Source organism: Pelmatolapia mariae, linkage group LG18, assembly GCF_036321145.2.
Source record: "Pelmatolapia mariae isolate MD_Pm_ZW linkage group LG18, Pm_UMD_F_2, whole genome shotgun sequence".
In the NCBI taxonomy this organism is placed as follows: domain Eukaryota; kingdom Metazoa; phylum Chordata; class Actinopteri; order Cichliformes; family Cichlidae; genus Pelmatolapia; species Pelmatolapia mariae.
Genome location: NC_086243.1, coordinates 32,177,051 through 32,195,049, shown reverse-complemented (window position 1 = coordinate 32,195,049; position 17,999 = coordinate 32,177,051). Strand labels below are relative to the sequence as shown.

General features: G+C 37.9%; 1 protein-coding gene across 1 annotated transcript; it reads right to left on the bottom strand.

Annotated features, from left to right (window-relative positions):
• Positions 1-2,809: 2,809 nt before the first annotated feature.
• Positions 2,810-17,473, bottom strand: LOC134616978 (zinc finger protein 501-like). Its single transcript, XM_063462117.1, has 3 exons — positions 17,001-17,473; positions 13,344-13,596; positions 2,810-5,270 (listed from the first exon to the last, which is right to left on the bottom strand). The coding sequence occupies exons 2-3, from the start codon at positions 13,579-13,581 to the stop codon at positions 4,090-4,092; spliced, it is 1,419 nt and encodes a 472-aa protein (XP_063318187.1). The 5' UTR covers positions 13,582-13,596; positions 17,001-17,473; the 3' UTR covers positions 2,810-4,089.
• Between the last annotated feature and the right edge of the window lie 526 nt (positions 17,474-17,999).

The window sequence follows — 17,999 nt, the reverse complement described above, 5'->3', positions numbered from 1 at the left end:
CAGATCGGTGCAAATTATAAGTCTATATCATAATGTCTTCAGTTTTTGTGTTTGTTGTAGGGCTGTCAACTTTAACACGTTAAAGGGGGGACGGCAGAGGATTCTCTGGCTGGCTGGAGCGGGATCTAATAACCTGCTCGCAAAATAAAACAAAATAAAAACAAACCAACAAACTAGGGCTGTCAACGTTAACACCCTCATCACGATTAACACGATTACAAATTTTAACGCAATCAACCCATATAGAGAGCAGAATGGACAAACTTTGGACAAACTGCCCGAAATGCATTGACAGAGACATTTCAGGGATTTTGAGTCATTCTGCACTCCAAATGGTTTAATTGCGTTATAATTTTCATTCTTCTTTCTGTGACGAGAAAGAAGAATGAAGGCGACCAGGTTTTTTACATATTCTGAGATAAGGATCAGCACTTGGGAGTTAAAGTTTGTTTCCTCGCCTTTGCCTTATTTTTCTACATTAAGCTTATGTGAAATGTTTTATTGGCAGTTGGTGATGGTTCCATGTTTTTCAAAGTCATCCAATGTCAGTCAGCCAATGTACCAATTTTCAGGTAATTATCTGTCAGAGTCACTGAGTTTAATATATGCAGTATTTTCACTTATTTATGGTTTTAACAGTTTCTATACTCTGACTTATGCTGTTTGTTTCTTGTTAACTCTCTCATTTGATTTTGTTTCCTTCTCATCATTTGATCTCATTTTTGTCAGGTGTGTGAAGGGAAGGGATCAGCTGTGAGAGAGCAGAAAGCAGAGGGAGGGTTTTCAGGCTTTACCACATTCCAGGACGAGCAGCAGCAGAGTTAAAACTTATAAAACAACCGTTTTTTAATCCTCTGCAGTGTCGTTGTTCCAGCACAGTGACAAATGGGATAAGGGACACAAGTCATAAACTGTAGGTCAGCAGATATGAAAAATAAGCTTTAAAAACAACAGTAGTTACATTATTACACAAACTATCACACGAGGAGAGTCACTCTGGAGACATCAACATAACAACAACAAAAAGCAAATAGTCATCATGGGTTTTCAGTAAGCAGAACCTGTGCTCACACTCTGGACGACCATCAGTAAGCAAACATTTAAATATTTTGCTGTCAGTTTGTTCACAGCAGTCACAGCCTGTAACAACGATCCTGCATTAAGGGACCATGGGAAAGATAAGAGAAAAGAGTTTCCAGTTTACGAAAATCCTAAAATACTTCCGAGTTCAATGTACCCAGGGTGTCTGTCTGTTATCTGGATTCACGTCCCCTTTTTTCATGAGGATATGTGCTCACATGAAGCTGGTTATCAAATCACTAAGTTAAACCAGGGTTTCCACTGCATGTTCACATGAGAGTGGTGGCATTGGCACCATCTGACCAATCACAAACACTGGTGTACATACTGTATACTAGCAGCAGAAGAGCTGAGTTTTGCAAAAGAAGAAAGATAGTTTTAGTTTTCATCCTTACAGCTGCAGCCTTAGTGGTGTCAATGGTCTAACAGTCTAAGACCAAATAAAGATTAAAATAAAATGGAGCTTTTTTACTGGGTCAAGTCTATGCTTCGGCATAGCAGTGATAAGCAGGAGCAGCTTGGAGTCCAGTCCTCTTCACTCCTTCACCAAAACTGCTACAATATAGCACATTTAAAAACATGAGATAACCCAAAGTGTTTTACATTTGAGGCATATGACAAAGAACATTAAAAAATATCATGTTTCACTTAAACACCGATTCGAGTCCCAAACTTCTAAATTTAACCAATGATTCACAATTAAATAAAACTATGTTTTTCATAAAGCAAACACATTTACTGCCACAAAAACTTTATTCGTTTTTGAATTGAAGCAATGAAATCTTTATGTTCACGAAGGAAGAGAAACATGAAACATGTCAGAATATGTTTTTTTTTTCTATGGTCAAGCTGATCACAACTTCTGTAATAATCTTTAACAGGTTCTTGGCTAAATTGTCTGCTTAGGGTAGCACATCTGCTCTTGAAATTTGATTTATCTGCCCATAAAAACTGCGAACTATCAGGGTGCTAAGTCTTTGACTCAGTATTTGAGTCTTATTTTGTATTCAGTATTCTTTCTGTTGCTTTATGAAGATGTTTTAAGTTCAAGTTTATACAGTTTAGTCTTGAGTCCAAATCTTTTATGTCTGAGTTTTTTGTATTTCTTCTTATGTTGTCTTGTCTTTGTCTCATCCTTGTGTCTCTTGTGAGAGTCTGTCATGTCCTCTATGTATGTTTCCCAAGTCATGTCTATGTTTATTCCTTCTCTGTCTCATGTTTGTTTTCATATTTGTGTCTCTCTCCATGTTTCTGGCTCCCTCGCCCTCCCACGTTCCTCCCCTTTGCGTTTCATCCTTCACTTCATCCTTTGTGTTTCCACTTTCCTCGTCACCCTTTAGTGTATACATTGTCTCTGTCTTCCTCAGCCTTTTGTCAGACCACCAGTTAATCCTCTTTCGTGTTCCTGTGTTTTCAAGGTATTTCCAAGTGTTCCAGGTTTTCATGTGTTAATTTTCCCACTTTAGGTTTTATGATTAGTTTCTTGTCTAGTTGGTTTTCCTGTTTGGTTTATGCTTGTAATCAGTCACAATAAAAGGCTCGCTTTTTGTTAAGTTTAGTTCTGCCTCTGTTTGTGTCCAACAAAACATTGATTCTTTAAAAACGAAACTTTGTCTGAATTTTACAACTCAAAACCAGTAAGGCTAACGATGTGATAATGAGTTTCCAAAGAGGACTAAGGACAGACCCAGAAGCAAGATAATGCATAAGGATATTTAATTTCACACAGGAGATTCACAGACTTAAGCACTAACACACTACAACTTTTTCAAGGAATGTTCTAACAGTAGTTGGGAAAAACGTGGGGTAGTGGACAGGATGGTGATATTTTTTTTAAATATATTCTCAGTCTTATCCATCCAAAACAGGGTTCCAAGGGAAAATGCGAAAATGCCTCCTTCAACTCCACAAATCACATCAAGACTGGTTGGTAAACTTCCACACATCTTTAAATATCCTCAAGAAAATCAAGAGCAAATCCACTTTTCCACGATCAGGAAGAAATCTGCATCGTTCCTGATCGTGGTTTCAGAATTCAGAATCCTGGTTTCAACTAACAGGCAGACTCTCCTCTCCAGTGTCCAGGCATATACCTTTCCAGGGAGGCTAAGTGTGATCACCCTGAACACAACCTCTGGTACCTCTTCTTAAAAAGGTGGACTACCACCTCCAGCATCCATGCTATGTCATAACACTGTTTATAGGGAAATTGTAATCTAATTACAGTAACTCTGTAAAGGATTACACCCAATTATTTAAATACAAGGCAGCAGATTAGACTGTGTGCTAATGTAGAAAATCTACATTAAATTTAAAAAGTTGACTGAATATCCAAAACAATGACAACACTTAGAAAAAAATTCTCTTTGTTTTTTGCTTCATGTTTTAGAGATTACACATCAGAAAAAATAGCACAAATTTTGCTGAAACTTTTTAAATATATAACTCACACTAAGAAGCAATATAACTAAACAATTAATCAAGAAGAGAGGTTGAGGCAAAAGTTTAACCTCCCTATTGAATGACCAGGGTACCAAATCCTGGCTACAAAAAAAACTTTTTTTTTTTCATGTCCTCCTTTTTCACTTGTATCACTTGCAGATATTTTGTAAAAAATTAAAAAATTAAAAAATAAATCACCTCTACAACATAAAACAATACACCTATCATTTTATATCATATCTTATTATATATGCTATTCAGACACCTTATTATTATTATTATTATTATTATTATTATTATTATTATTATTATTATTATTATTATAATTCCCACTGCAGAAGAACTTTCCAAATATGAGATAAATATCTCCTCTCATCCTCATTTTTAAAAATTGTCATTTTACTCTCTGATGAGTAGTGATGAGTGACAGATGGTTTCTTCCACTGAAAACGCTACGTCCAGATGAACAGAATCAACCTTTTGAGTAATTTGCCTGCTTGCCTGCATTGGCCCTGCCATAAACCCACTTTTACAACTAACAGGTATTCCACATTTTATGTGAAATTTTCAACTTGTGTGAAATCTCATGTGTCTTTTCAAGTGTATCATCTGAATGAATCTTTTTCCACAGGTGCTACAACAATGTGGCTTCTCACCTGTGTGAATTCTCATATGAATTTTCAAGTTTATCATCTGACTGAATCCTTTTCCACAGGTACTACAAGAATGTAGTTTCTCACCTGTGTGACTTCTCTGATGTCTTTCCATTGTTGGTTTATGACCAAATCTTTTTCCACAGGTGATGCAAGAATAAGGCTTCTCACCTGTATGAATTGTCATGTGTTTTTTGAATGTCGATTGGTCTCTAAATCTTTTCCCACAGGTGCTACAACAATGTGGCTTATCATCTGTGTGAATTCGCATATGTCTGTTGAATGCTGACAAAGCACAAAACTCTTTTCCACAGATGCTACAAGAATATGGCTTCTCACCTGTGTGAATTCTCATGTGAGTTTTAAGGTTAATTAGCTGACTGAAACTTTTCCCGCAGGTACTACAAGAATATGGTTTCTCACCTGTGTGGATTCTAATGTGATTTTTCAAATGTATCATCTGACTACATCTTTTTCCACAAGTGTTACAACAATATGGCTTCTCATCTGTGTGGATTCTTACGTGAGTCTCCAATCCTGATTTCCTACTGAATCCTTTCCCGCAGGTGGTACAAGAATAAGGTTTCTCACCTGTGTGTGATCTCAGATGTCTCGTTAGGTTGGATTTATCATGAAAGGTTTTTCCACAAATCTCACATTTTGCAGACTTTTTACTTATCTCAGATTTACACTGAGTCTCTGACAATAGAGAATTTTCCACTCTGTTTCTGTTATTCGTGTCATATGTCTTCTTATTCAGCTCCGCATATCGAGTTGATTCTGAGTTGATGTGCTTACTTTTTTCCTGATCTTGACTCTCTGGTTCAGGAGAGCTGTGAGAAAGGAGCTGATCACTGTGTGGCTCTGAATCACTGTGGTCACCTTCATCATAACCAAGAGTTACAAGAAAGGTTTCAGTCTCCTGCTTCAGTACGAGCTGCTCTCCCTCCTTGCTGGTGTAGAGTTCCTCGTGTTCTTCTTTAATCTGCAGAGTCCCTGGATCCTCCTGGTTCATAATGTGGCTCTTCTCCTTGTTATCCACCTGCTGGTCTGTGAAATCCTCTTCATCCTTACAGACATGTTGATATGGAAAATCTGAAGGGGTAAATAAACAAAACAAATGTCAGAAAATTGTAAAAATGTGATGATGTTGAGGCAATGATCTAAATGAATGTTGAGTTCTAACACGCTTTTTTTTAAGCAAAGTTCAGCTAAATATTTGGATGCTTGCAATGCTATAGTTAGGTCCATAACTTATTGGATAATGACCAATTCTTTGTAATTTTGCTTCTGTACACCACCATGTTGGAATTTAAAATGCAACAATCAATGCATTTAATAACTGAATAGCACTGTTGTGCTCTGTTGGGTTCAATTCAAGTGACTGGCTTGAAGAATATCAAATTTATTTGTCCTGATGAACTTTTGGGTTGCCTTTGCTGTGGGTCATTATCTATTTTGGCTGCAAAGTGCCATCTGATCAGTTTTGCTGCATTTTTCTGAATCTTACCAAAGTATAGCCTGTAAACTTCACAATTCATCCTACTACATCTGTCAACAAACACATCACCAGTAGACACTAGTGACCCAGTTCCACTGGCAATGATACATGCTCATGTCTCTCCCATAATTGACACATAATGTGCTATCCTTCACCACCAAAAACTGAGTCTGAGAGATAGCTAGCTGAGGTACACTTAGCACAGTCTCAGTCATGGTTAGGTGAGACATAGGAAAGTGACAAGAGACAATCAAGGGTGAGAAAGCCAAACTCCAAATCACACAGAGATTTTAACTGACAAAGAAAAATAGGAACCAACGGAAAGTAACAAATATTGAATGAATGTAGAAATGAGGAAACTAAACACAACTTCACTAATATTAAACTAGGATTAAAATATAACAATAACTAAAATGCATATATAACTAACTAAACTAACAACACAGACTCAGGATGAAGCCAATATATTTTTCCAGACCCGGATGCTGTTGAAATCGAATTTCTATGCTTACAGCGAAAACATGTAATTCTACTTAAATGGATGTATTAAACCCGATTCTTTGATCCCCATGATAGAACAGAGAAAACCCGACTCAGAGTGGTCAAAACATTTATATATTTATTCAATCATCTTCCGGAAGAGAGAGCCCTGCACAGCCCAAAGCCAGTTGCAGAAACTCTAACATTCGAAGCTCAACATGTGTCTCATATGGTGTTATTTTGGTACTTCACACGTCACACAGTTTCCTTATATGGTACAAGTTCCTCTTTTCTTTGTGTCAAATTTCCGGTGCAGCTTGCAATAACTTCCCCTTTCTGAGGTCTGTTGCCAGGGCAACCTGTCACCCTTAACCTAGTCTTGTCTCCTCTGAGCTCAGTTTCTAAAGGCCTCTCATATTAATACATAAAACAATATAATCAGAAAATAAGAAATATATATATATTTTTAATGCTTAACAGTTTCCCCCTTTTGACCTTTCCCCAGAAAGGTCACCATATTTCTATTAGTTAACCTAATTAACTGACTCCCCCAATAACTACTGTGAACTAGGAACAGATATAATTAGCTTTTCCTGGTAAAAGGTCCTACATTACTTTTGTCACTCTTGAGTCAAACAGCCTCTATAGAGTTACCCCTATTCCTCTTTAAAAAGTTTACTCCTGGTTTGTCACCCCCTTTAACGGGTAGCGCATATCCGGCCTGAACACTGTGTTTGGGCAATTTACATAACATAGAAATCCTGCAACTATTCCTAAAGTCCCTCTCATTACTCTTCATTACTTTTATGCTCACATTTAACCTGTGTCTAACGAGCTTTTAATCTCCTAAACAACACATTTTCTGGAACTGTGGTTCTCTGTGCTCTGTGCTTCTTTTTTGGGTCCCCCTTTCTCTGGTTGGTTCCGTTCGGTCTTGGGCTTCCGGGATTCTCGCCACCCCTGTGGTCGCTGTTGTCCTGAAATCTCCTGTAAAAAAGTAAACAAAACACCTTTCCCTGCTACGCCTCCATAACCTATTATGTTCATCAATTGTTCTCTTAATTCTTCAAACTTGGTGCCGCGTGACCCGGGTCTTTGGTGTGCTGAGGAAGGCAGATTTGGCTTGTGGTGAGAGCGTGAGGCGAGGCGAGCAGAGGACCGGTCCGAATATAAAAAGGTAAGCACAGCCTTTTGTATTATAAATACCAAATGTGCATATTGGAAATTCTAAATTAATCTGTTCGCTAAGTTACACGTATTTTCACATTAAATTTTGTCGGTGTCTGGTTTTCGGCGCGAGATACTAACATCATAAGTTGAGGCTGAATTCCAGTGTGACATAGGAACTGGCTCTAGCAAGAAACTAAAAACATTCTATGCTGAGACTAGAGTTGCAGCCCACATTAAAATTCCACATTTAACTTTGTCTATGACTGGCTTTTGTGGCAAGAAACTGTGAAAAAAGTTGAGATCAGAGGTTTCTGTGTGTGTTTCTGCATGTGAGACATGCTCTGTGTGTTTCAGTGTGTGAAATATGAACATGGTGACAGTGACGGTTGATGTGTGAATTTGAGGACACTAGTGCGAAGAAAATATTTTAAGATCAAAAGAACTGGAGATTTAACAACAACAGAACAAAATGAAACTTCTGGTGTTGGGTTTGTGTCTCTGCACGGGCACAGATTTAGTCTCAACAGCAAGTGGAAATTTTAAATTCATACAAAATCAAGCGTGATAATTAAAAGAACAAGAAAAAGTAATGAGATAAAAGCAATGAGGCTCTCAGTCAAACATTTGACTCTTCTAAGTCTACACATATAGATATAATTTACTTAGTTCTCTTATTTTTCTGATAACAGATGACTGCTGAGTTTTTGTGGGGGGGGGGGGCTTTTTAAAAGTGCACGTGTTACCTGGTCCCTTCAGTAATTATGGAGGACCACAAGAGCCACACTCATCAAAATAAAGAATTCTGTGCATAAATTGTACAGTAAATTATGCATTTGTAAATTAATTTACAAATTCCTTTTGTAAATTATTTTATTTATTCAAACATTACATAAGTAATTTATTATTTAATAAGTTTATTTAAAATAAAAATGTAAAATAAAAACACTAATCAATATTTCAAAATGAATAATTAATTCATTAATAAATACTTCAAATCGAAAATTGTTACTGGTATCGCCACATAACCTGGCTTGAGTCATACAAGCTTTGGTTAGTTAGTTTAGTTTTCTACCGAAGCTGGGTCTGTTTGTAGATGTAAAGCCAACGGTACTTAAACGTTTTAGAATAAACCAAGCAGACGGTTCAATCTTTAAGCTAAGTGTATTCACAGGGACCAAACATCTGTCCCAAGAGCTGTGGTGAGGAAACAAACCCAACCATGCTGTGCTTAGTTTAAAAGAAGTTAAAAGAACTCTCATCCTGTATAAACCACTAATAATAAGTCCTCCTCCATGTTTTGTCATGCTTATATCATACAACCTGAGTCTGTCACCTTTGTAATAAAGCCCAACATTTCTGCAGGATCATATGTCCTGTTTCCCCTTTTTTTTGTTTTTAAAATACATAAAGAGTGATTCTATTAAAAACTGTGTTTTCATCCTGCAAGTTAACAGATATTTGATAAACCTCTGCTGTTTTTGTTGTTAACTGTCATGGTTGACTTCCTTCTGCAGGTGTCCAGAGTCAGAAAAGACTGAGAAGGTGAGAGGTGAAGGGACAGAGGCTCTCCACCCCTGATGAAACACCAGGACAAATTCAGCTATGTGTGAGAGATGGAGAGGAGAACAGGGGAAGAAAATACAGCTGTTCTCTGTAATTTGGGGACTGGTAAAAACATTTGAGACAGTTTCTAGATATTTGCTTCCTGTATCTGCAGAGGTACACAAACTGTAATAGCTCCATACGGGGTATCACTCACTGATGTTTATCCTGCAGGACAGGATCTAACAGGGAAAGAAGGAAAAACAAAGGGAACCATGGACAATTTTGATAATGCTTTGATTTATCCAGAATATATTTAGTTAAAATATTGTTTTCATCACAGTGGGATTGTGCTGGTTTCAGTGGGAAACGTGTGCAGCTCATTTTAGATAACAAGTTCGAAGAGCTGTGAAAAGTTGTCCCTTCATAAAGTGTGTCAGTATTTTATAAGGATGTGATGTTTCTGTATCATCTCTCTCCTATTAGAGCCTCTTACCCAAACATCAGCCTGTTTAATGCTCTGATATCCTCAGCATCTTAAGTAACTGATACTGCAGTTTTCTCATCCAATAAAATAATATTTACTGCATCAGTTTGTCTTCCATTTTATATGAAACATACAAGGATCAAATATTTTTAGTTTATTTGGGATACTGCCCTTAAATATAACTAAAGTTTTCAGACAGTGGACATGGTATATTAATATTTGTCTGTTAGACAGTCACACAGGTATAAACAGTGATGGGAATAACGGCGTTACAAGTAACGGCGTTACAAGTAACGGCGTTACTTTTTTCAGTAACGAGTAATCTAACTAATTACTATTCCTATCGTTACAACGCCGTTACAGTTACTAACAAGGAAACGCGGTCCGTTACTATTTTTCAACAAACAGACGGTTGAAGCTGTGTTCAGCTTACCGCATCTTATATCAGTAGCACGGAAGTAGCTGACTACGTAAGTAATCTGGACGCTACAGCTTTAAGCAGCTGCGCGCTCCCGCGGACGCGAAAATCACGATCACTGTCTAGCACAACACCTGGAGCTAAGGGGGCAAAACATTCGCATGAGTGCTGCTGTTTGACTGAGGAAGAATAAAGTAGTCGTGGTAAGTCAATCACATGACCACTTAAAGACAAAGCAACAAGGTGATATATACCAGTTTATAAATTATGTTGATAGGCCACGTAAAACCAGAGTCATGATAAACAATATATACGCGGAGTTTTTTCCTCAATAGTTTCGTCACATTTACTGTCTAAGGACAGCGCAGCAAGCACTCTCTGCTTATGACCAAAACAAAAAAAAAAAAAAACGCGGAAGTTTTAGGAGTGACGGCGAGAGAGAGAGAGAGAGAGAGAGAGAGAGAGAGAGAGCAGAAAAAGAGAGAGAGCGAGTTTTGAGATGTGAGAGATTTGTGACATTTAGCGTGTTTGGAGTGTGTAGTTAATGTGTTGTCTTGTGTAGTTAGTGTGTAGTGTTGTGGATAGTTTTGTGTTGTGTGTCAGAACAATAAGGCGACTGCTGTCTCCAGGGAGAAAAAGGAGTGATACACCTGCTGCTGTCAGACCTGCAGGTATCAGGCTGTGATGTTCTCCTTTATAGTGGACAGAAATATTTGGAGTGGCACAAATAATTTGTGTGGCATCTTATTGAATGCAGAACAGCTGATTGTTCTGTAAATAGTTTGAAATGGTTATTTAAAAAAAGGGTAAAAGTAAACTTGTGCATAGGATTTTAAAATTGACAATTTATATTTGCATTTAAAGTTATGAAATATGATTCATTAAAGATGTTTGTGGTTGTTACAGTAAAAAATATAACTTTTTTTACTCTGATTTTATGGTTTTTGTCTGATTTTAGATCAATTGTGTTAATACAGTATGTCAAAATGAAAACATGACTGTAAATTCAGACACGTGAGGTTGTGCTGAAAAGGATGATACAAACAAGGCAAAGTAAATAGTTTTTAAAGGTAAAATGTAGACGGAAAATCAAAAGTAGTTAAAATGGCCAATTATACCCTGGACCCCAGAGGGTTAAACTTTTTTTTAAAGTAACGCAATAGTTACTTTTCAAGTAATTAATTACTTTTAGAATATTGTAACTCAGTTACTAACTAAGTTACTTTTTTGAAGAAGTAACTAGTAACTATAATTGAATTACTTTTTCAAAGTAACTTATATAAATGTATAAATGATATGAAACAGAAATGCATACCTTTACAACTGAGTTAAATTCCACCACTGAGTATTTTAGCTTGTTTGTTTTTTAAATGGTGTATACATAGTAAAATATCAATAATGTAAATCATATTATATTTGTACCATCAAAATGAAATGAGATAGTTTCAAGAGCTACACTTGCAAACTAGTTTACTAGCGCATGGCTGTAATGTTCTCCCAGATACATCACATGAAGATGAAACAACACAATTTTCTCCACTAAAAGTCAATTTATTTCTATTTCTGTTGAACATGCTGTCCAGCACAGCTCTAGCTGCTTATGTCATGGCTAGACAGTCCAATTTAACAGCTTTGCACTTCTGGTCTTCTCAGCCTTCGAAGGACCCGGCCGAGCTGGTGTACCTAGGCTGGGTCCTTCAAAGGATGTAGGCCCTGAATTTGGACACAGCCAAACTTAACTTATGAAAATATTATATCCCAGCTGTACTAGCTAGGTATGCTTTTTGTAAGGTAATGTGCTCTTCACAAATAAAGCTTGAAGCAGCTCAGACTATTAGAACCAGCACTAAGCCCTGTTACATTTATACAATGTTAGAGGAATGGCTGCAACCTACTTTCACTGCAGAGTCCCTTCATTTGTCACATTTCCATGTTAGACCAAGTGTAAATCCCGAGGCTGAATAGCCTTTGTGTAAGCACACACACTTAAGAGTGCAAGGCTATAAGCACAAACAGCAGTGTAGAAAAATCCAGGCAGCCTGCCTGTGTCTGGCCAACCAATCAGTGAGCTCCTTACATTGCGCCGCATAGCTAATTTTCATTCCTTCAGGATTTTGGAAATGAGATATCTAATCCAATCGCTAATCTGATAGCTAATCCAGTAGTAAATCCCAAAGCTAATCTATTTGCTAATATAATAGCTAATCCATGAGCTAACAGGAAAGGGAAATGGATTTTCAAATGAGGAGTGGAATCGCCATTTTAGATGATTTGAAATATTTATTAATGAATTAATAATTCTGTTTGAAATACTGATTTAAAAATAGAGTTTTTTATTTTAAATTAAATTATTAAATAATAAATTAATTTAAACTAAAATTAATTAAATTAATTAATTAATTTAAACTCTGGCCTTTAACAGCTCAAGTATCTTTCAGCAATTTCAGCTCATTTCCGCTGATGCTAAAAACTTTCCACTTATTCCAAAAATATGCATCTATGTAGGGCTGTGCGATATGATGAAATATATCGAATTACAAAATTAAAATATCTACCGTTTCATTTTTTACGCTATCGTTTGTTTCGTGGTGTCGCAAAATACACTGTTTACGGCAATATTTTTTCATTGTCTTGATGGTCACCATGTGGATGCAGGCACAGAGAATACCAGCATGGCCACTGAAGATGAGGCAAAAACCAGGTAGCTCCAAACAGAAGGACCTCTGTAGCATGGACATGGTCTGGTTATGAAAAGTTTGACATGGACCAGAAAACTGTACTATGCAAATTATGCCCACAGCACACCATGTAATAAATACTCACAAAGAAAATGGCAGCCGGTACAACTTATATCTAAAAATATATAGTTTCATGCATCGTCAAAAAACTCAACTCCAGGTACACAACGCCCAACTAAAACCACTTCACACAAGTCGAGTTGCCCGAGATTCACAGAATTTACAGAAAATGCACTATTTTGTGACATATATCGTTATCGGGATGAGAAATGTCTTATATTGGGATGTGATTTGATTTTGGTCATATTGCACAGCCCTACATTTGTGTGATGCATATTTTGTCTATATCACTTGTCTATATCTATGTGGGGGTTTTTTCATTATTTGTAGAAACAACGTACATCTCCACTGTCACTGAAGCTGAGTAAAAACAAGAAGAACAGGGAACATTCCCTCAGTGATACTTGGAAAATTAGAAACTAGTCTTTAAAGCTTCACAAAACATTTGTGACCTGTGACATTATGGTGCTATCTGTACTCAGCAAATATTTTTATGAGGGAAACGAATCATTTCTAAAGACTGTATAATCAGAGTGACTCCGTTTTTCTGCAGCTCCAAGGAAGTGAACTCTTCAGTTTCATCATTTCCAATGCACCAGTAGAAATGTTGTTGATGTTAAATGTTTAAGAAACACATGCACTATTGCTACTGATTGCAGCTGACTTTTAAGTTCTTCCTGTTTCTCTAAAAATAAATGTAAATTTGAGCAGTGAGTAGGATCCTAAATTATTCAAATTCATTTTTTATTAAGACCGTTACAGGTTTGCATACCTGTGCTGTGTAAGTTTATTTCAGGTTTCCACATATCATCACTGAGTTTGAGTTGTTCATCCTCACTTTCGGCCTCCTCCTTCAGTTTAAGCTGCTCTCCCTCTCCCTGATTGGTGGAGATTTCTTCCTGTTCCTCTTTTATCCGTGGGGCCTCTGGGTCCTCCTGGTCCAGACTGGAGTTTTCCTGCTGGATCCAGACCTGCTGGTCATCCAGACCTTCCTCCTCCTTGCACTTCATGCTGCTATTAGAGGTCTGAGGAACAAAAGCGCACATGAAAAAGGTTACTAATGTGATGACAGGAAAATACACCTCTAAACAAATATAATCCAGTACATGTTGAGTTCTTGAATCACTACCCGATGAGCTATTCTTATTGTTGTTTCCTGTGATGCAGTGATCTTTTGTATGTTATCACACCAAGTGGGTAATTTTCATGGGCAGATGGCTCAAAGAGCTAAGATTAGATTATTAGTAACTTTGGCTCTATCCTGCAACTCATCACTCAGTCCTCACCCTGCATGTTTAGAGCTAACCCCAAATATTTCTTGTAATGTCAATCCTGATGTTTTGATTAAACAGTGCTGAACTCTTGTTGTTGTCAACTGCTCGTGTGTGTTCCTAGTTCATTCAGTCATTTATGTTCAGTTCATTCAACCTAATAATAAATCTATGAGCCCAGCATTTTGGTCCTCTGTCTCCATTCTCCACACACCTGACCTAACAGAACGAAACACTGGGTCAATGGCCCAGGTACTCTGACAATGGGTCAAGGGCGTAGATTTGGCATGGACGGAAGGGACATGTCCCCACCAATATCCAGCGATTATTGAATTGTCCCCACCAATAATTTGGTCTCTTTGAGTAAAGAAAAACAAACCCGATAGAAAGAAAAAAACGATCTGTCAACGTCTCATTCACCCAGTGGTGCAGAAAGAGTTCAATTACGTTCTCTACTGGAGTCCTACCTCATGTGACAAATATGGCCAATGTGATTGGCTGTGCCTTTCAGGGAGGTCTGTTTAGTTTTAGCAGCGGTAAGCCTGCGCTGACCTGCAAGGAGGAGAGGAGGATGGCAGCAAAAAGGAAGAACCTGGATATAAGAAAGTATTTTTCAAAAAAAACTGTAAGTCACTTAAAGTCAAACTCACTCATAAAATGTGTGCGTCATAATAGCGTTACAGGCTATGCTAGGCTTTGGCCCACATCAGTCTAAAATTGTATGTAACCATGAATAATGTGCTTTGGAAACTGAACGAAAATTGAAACTGTCAGAGAAAACGGCAGCCTCGAGCAAGCCAGGATATTAGTTTACAGAGGCTGTTAAAATTATATGTCTAACATTAAAATGTTGGTGACACAATAATTTCATCCTAATGGTACTGACATATTCATAGGGTTAATTTTTGAGACAATATATCATGAGGTAGTCATGATTTTGCAAATATTCCACCTTGTAGTGCAGTTTGCACAAATTGTTTTAAAAATGCACTCACCCTACAAACATTACTGATGAGTGACTCATATGTTGCATAATTCTGCTGAGAGATCTTTTACTTTGTGGTAATCTTAGATGAGTAGTTTTATGGACAAAAACCACCAGGTCATTCAGTGTTCCCTTAGTGCTAATGTATATAAGAGATGTTGGTGTACTATAACTGAAGTAATGTTGTTAAGTCCTTAAAGTCATATTCTTTTATTGTCATGACTGTATTTGAAGCTATTTTTATTTTTGTACGATACTTAATTTATATGGAATATGGCTGAAGTAAACTAAAGTCTAAAATACTTAGTCAGTCATTTGTTTAATAGTAATTTAACATTATATAATTCACATATAAAACTATGAATTGTAATTTTAAATGGTTTAAAAGTATGTAGAATAGCATATGTAGGCAAGTAAATTTCTCCTTTTTTTATCAAGAAGCAAAGACAAAAAGGAAAAAAAAAAGAAACATGGCAGGGTTCGGTGGTTGAATCATCCGTCCCCACCAATGCCAAAACCAAATCTACGCCCTTGCAATGGGTTTGCAGTGTTTCAGGGTTTTTGTCAGATTTGGGACTGTATTAGTGCGTTAATACAGATATAAAAATATATAATACTGACTTAAATACCAACAGCTTACAAAAAAAGAGTAATGCATGCATTTATGAAGGTGGCAAAGCAACTTCATTAACATACAAATACATGGGGATCTGTTTCACTAACATGTCAGGTTTATACAGTGGCACATTAATAATAATGCAGCTCTCCTCTGGATAAATCCTAGTATCCACTTGAGTCTCAGTCCACACACGATCCCTACAGCATCCACAATGTGGCAAAGGGTAACCTCATTTATTCTTGATGTGAGATTCGGTGCTATGATAATAAGGTGAAGAAACAAAACATGGTAAATGCATGCATGCAACAAAGACAGAAACCAAATCCTCTGTTCATCAATCCAACGGCATGGAGTACAAGGCAGGAGTAAGTACACAGAAGGTTTGGCAGGGCTGTTTCATATGCCCTAAGCCTAACCTGTTCAGGTGTGCTGCCTCCTAATGTAGCTCAGCTTCAACCACCAATGAACTGTCAACAAGGAATGTAAGGCCAGCCCTGTAGCCACCGCATTAGCAGTTTCTAAAAAGAGAGTTTGTTTCTTTCTCTGTGTGTACCCCTGCGACAGATTGTCAATTCGTGTAGGCTGCACCCTGCCTCTGTCCCTATGACACCTGAGATGAGCTCCTGTTTTGTGAATATTTTATTCACATACAAATGGTGCCACGTCACTCCAGTGCGTTCTGGAAGCACTACGCAAATGTCAAAGAAGAAATGCCTTTTCTTAAATCCAAAAGAAATTCTTTTCCAAAAACTGGCTGTAGATGTATATATTCTGTACATATAGATCTGCAGAATAAGTTTAGATGCTGTTGAACAATATTCTGTATTTTATTTTTACCAAGTGGAATTTCTGACTGTTTTTCTATTATCTGAGTTTTCCGCATTAAAAGCTTGGAGCAGTGGACTCTCATTTAGCCAAGGGTTGGCAAAAAAAAGCAAATAAAAACAAAGGGGAATCGGGTGCTGCCATCTAATAGACTGAGATTTCGTTTGGATCTTTTTAGTCTAAGTTAATGCTGAAGTCACAGTTACCATAATTTTGGTCAGTATGACCATTTTAATTATTTAACATTTTATATTTAAAACAAAAATAAGCGAGGGTGGTGGGATCATCATCTGGTCATCTGGTTCAGACTTAGGGGGCGTTGGTGATCTTGAACCCTGAAAGCAAAATTCCTGCCGGCCTGCTGGGCGAAGAAAGCCACAGGCGGCAGCGGACTCTTGTGTAGCCACCGACCGGCAGACAGAGAGCCGAAGCCGAAGCGGACATCCAACTGGGGCACCCTGCAAACTGCTTTCCCTTACTGCCTCCTCTATCTTAATCTCTAACGCCATCCTCTACTAACGTAAATTTCCCCTGTGTCTCCTTGGATGCTTAATGCCAAAAGTTTACTGTTAAAGAGAGAGAGGGTGGTGGTGGCGACTCCTATTTTATATAGTATTTCTATAAAAAAAAAATAGCTCATAGCTGCTGCTTCATTATTGTCTGTTAGCCTGCAGACTGAGCTCCGATCAGGGTCCTTACACGTCTTACTCCTGTGTAAGCGTCACATACCTGTTATCTGTGACTTTATCCCGAGTCTTCGGCTGATAGCTGGCAGTCTGCGTTAAAGGCTGATCTCCTCTTCATACTGTACGATCGTGTTTTTAGCCTCTGAGCAGATTTCTTCAGCAGTCAATCTCTCGGACACTGAATTAAAGGCAGTGCTGCTCGGACAACTGAAATATTTCTCTCATACCACCAAAACAGGCTCTTCAAGCTAACCGTCCGCCGCACATAAAACATCATCCATCAGAGTCCTTGAACTGCACAAAGCTGTGTCCCACCTCAGCAGCTGCATCCTTTCAGGCGGTGAAGGCCGCACTCAGCGTTTTTATATCCGACTCTCCCTTACGTCGCGCTGATCCTGTTGCCTAGCAGCGATGGCAGAAAATTGACACCCATTACTGAAAAAAACAAAGACCGTGCTGATGCTTTGATCCTGCTGTTTGTTCTGTTTTTAACGCTCTGTGATGAAGCTGAGTGAATGTGATGCAGCTTCAAACGAAATTACTTTGATGGGACACACTGTGCTGTGACAAAGAGTTTTATCATCCTAAAAATATGTGGACAAGCTAAGCTGAGGTGCTTTAACCTCCTCTACATCCCTGTTAGCATGATGACGGCGCCCTCGTGTGTTGTGCATCATCAGATTTCAGTTAACTTAGCAGAAAAAGATGTAAAAACTTCACTGAGCCTTCAGCAGCTTATACATCATCAGTAAAGAGATATTTAAATATCTGTGTGTGACACAGTGAGTCAGTTTGCTCACAGGAGCCACAACATGTAACACTGCTTTTTCTCTCTTTGCCTGAAGCTTTTATGTTATTTAGCGCTGGAGTTACCATTTCTTATGTGCACGGTGTAAGTGCTTAATCGACAACAGTCCCTGCAGAGGATGTGGGTGTGATCCACAGTTGCTCTCCAGGATGAAGGAAAGGTTGGACATCTTTGATTGAAGGTGTGTGTTCTTAGCATAGTTTCACAAACTAGTGTCATTTTTTTCCTCTAGCT

Coding starts and splice junctions, on each gene's coding strand:
- LOC134616978 (XM_063462117.1), bottom strand. CDS start 13,581: ATGAAGTGCAAGGAGGAGGAAGGTCTGGATGACCAGCAGGTCTGGATC. Junction 5,271..13,343: donor AATAAACTTACACAGCACAG/GTATGCAAACCT, acceptor TTACCCCTTCAG/ATTTTCCATATCAACATGTC.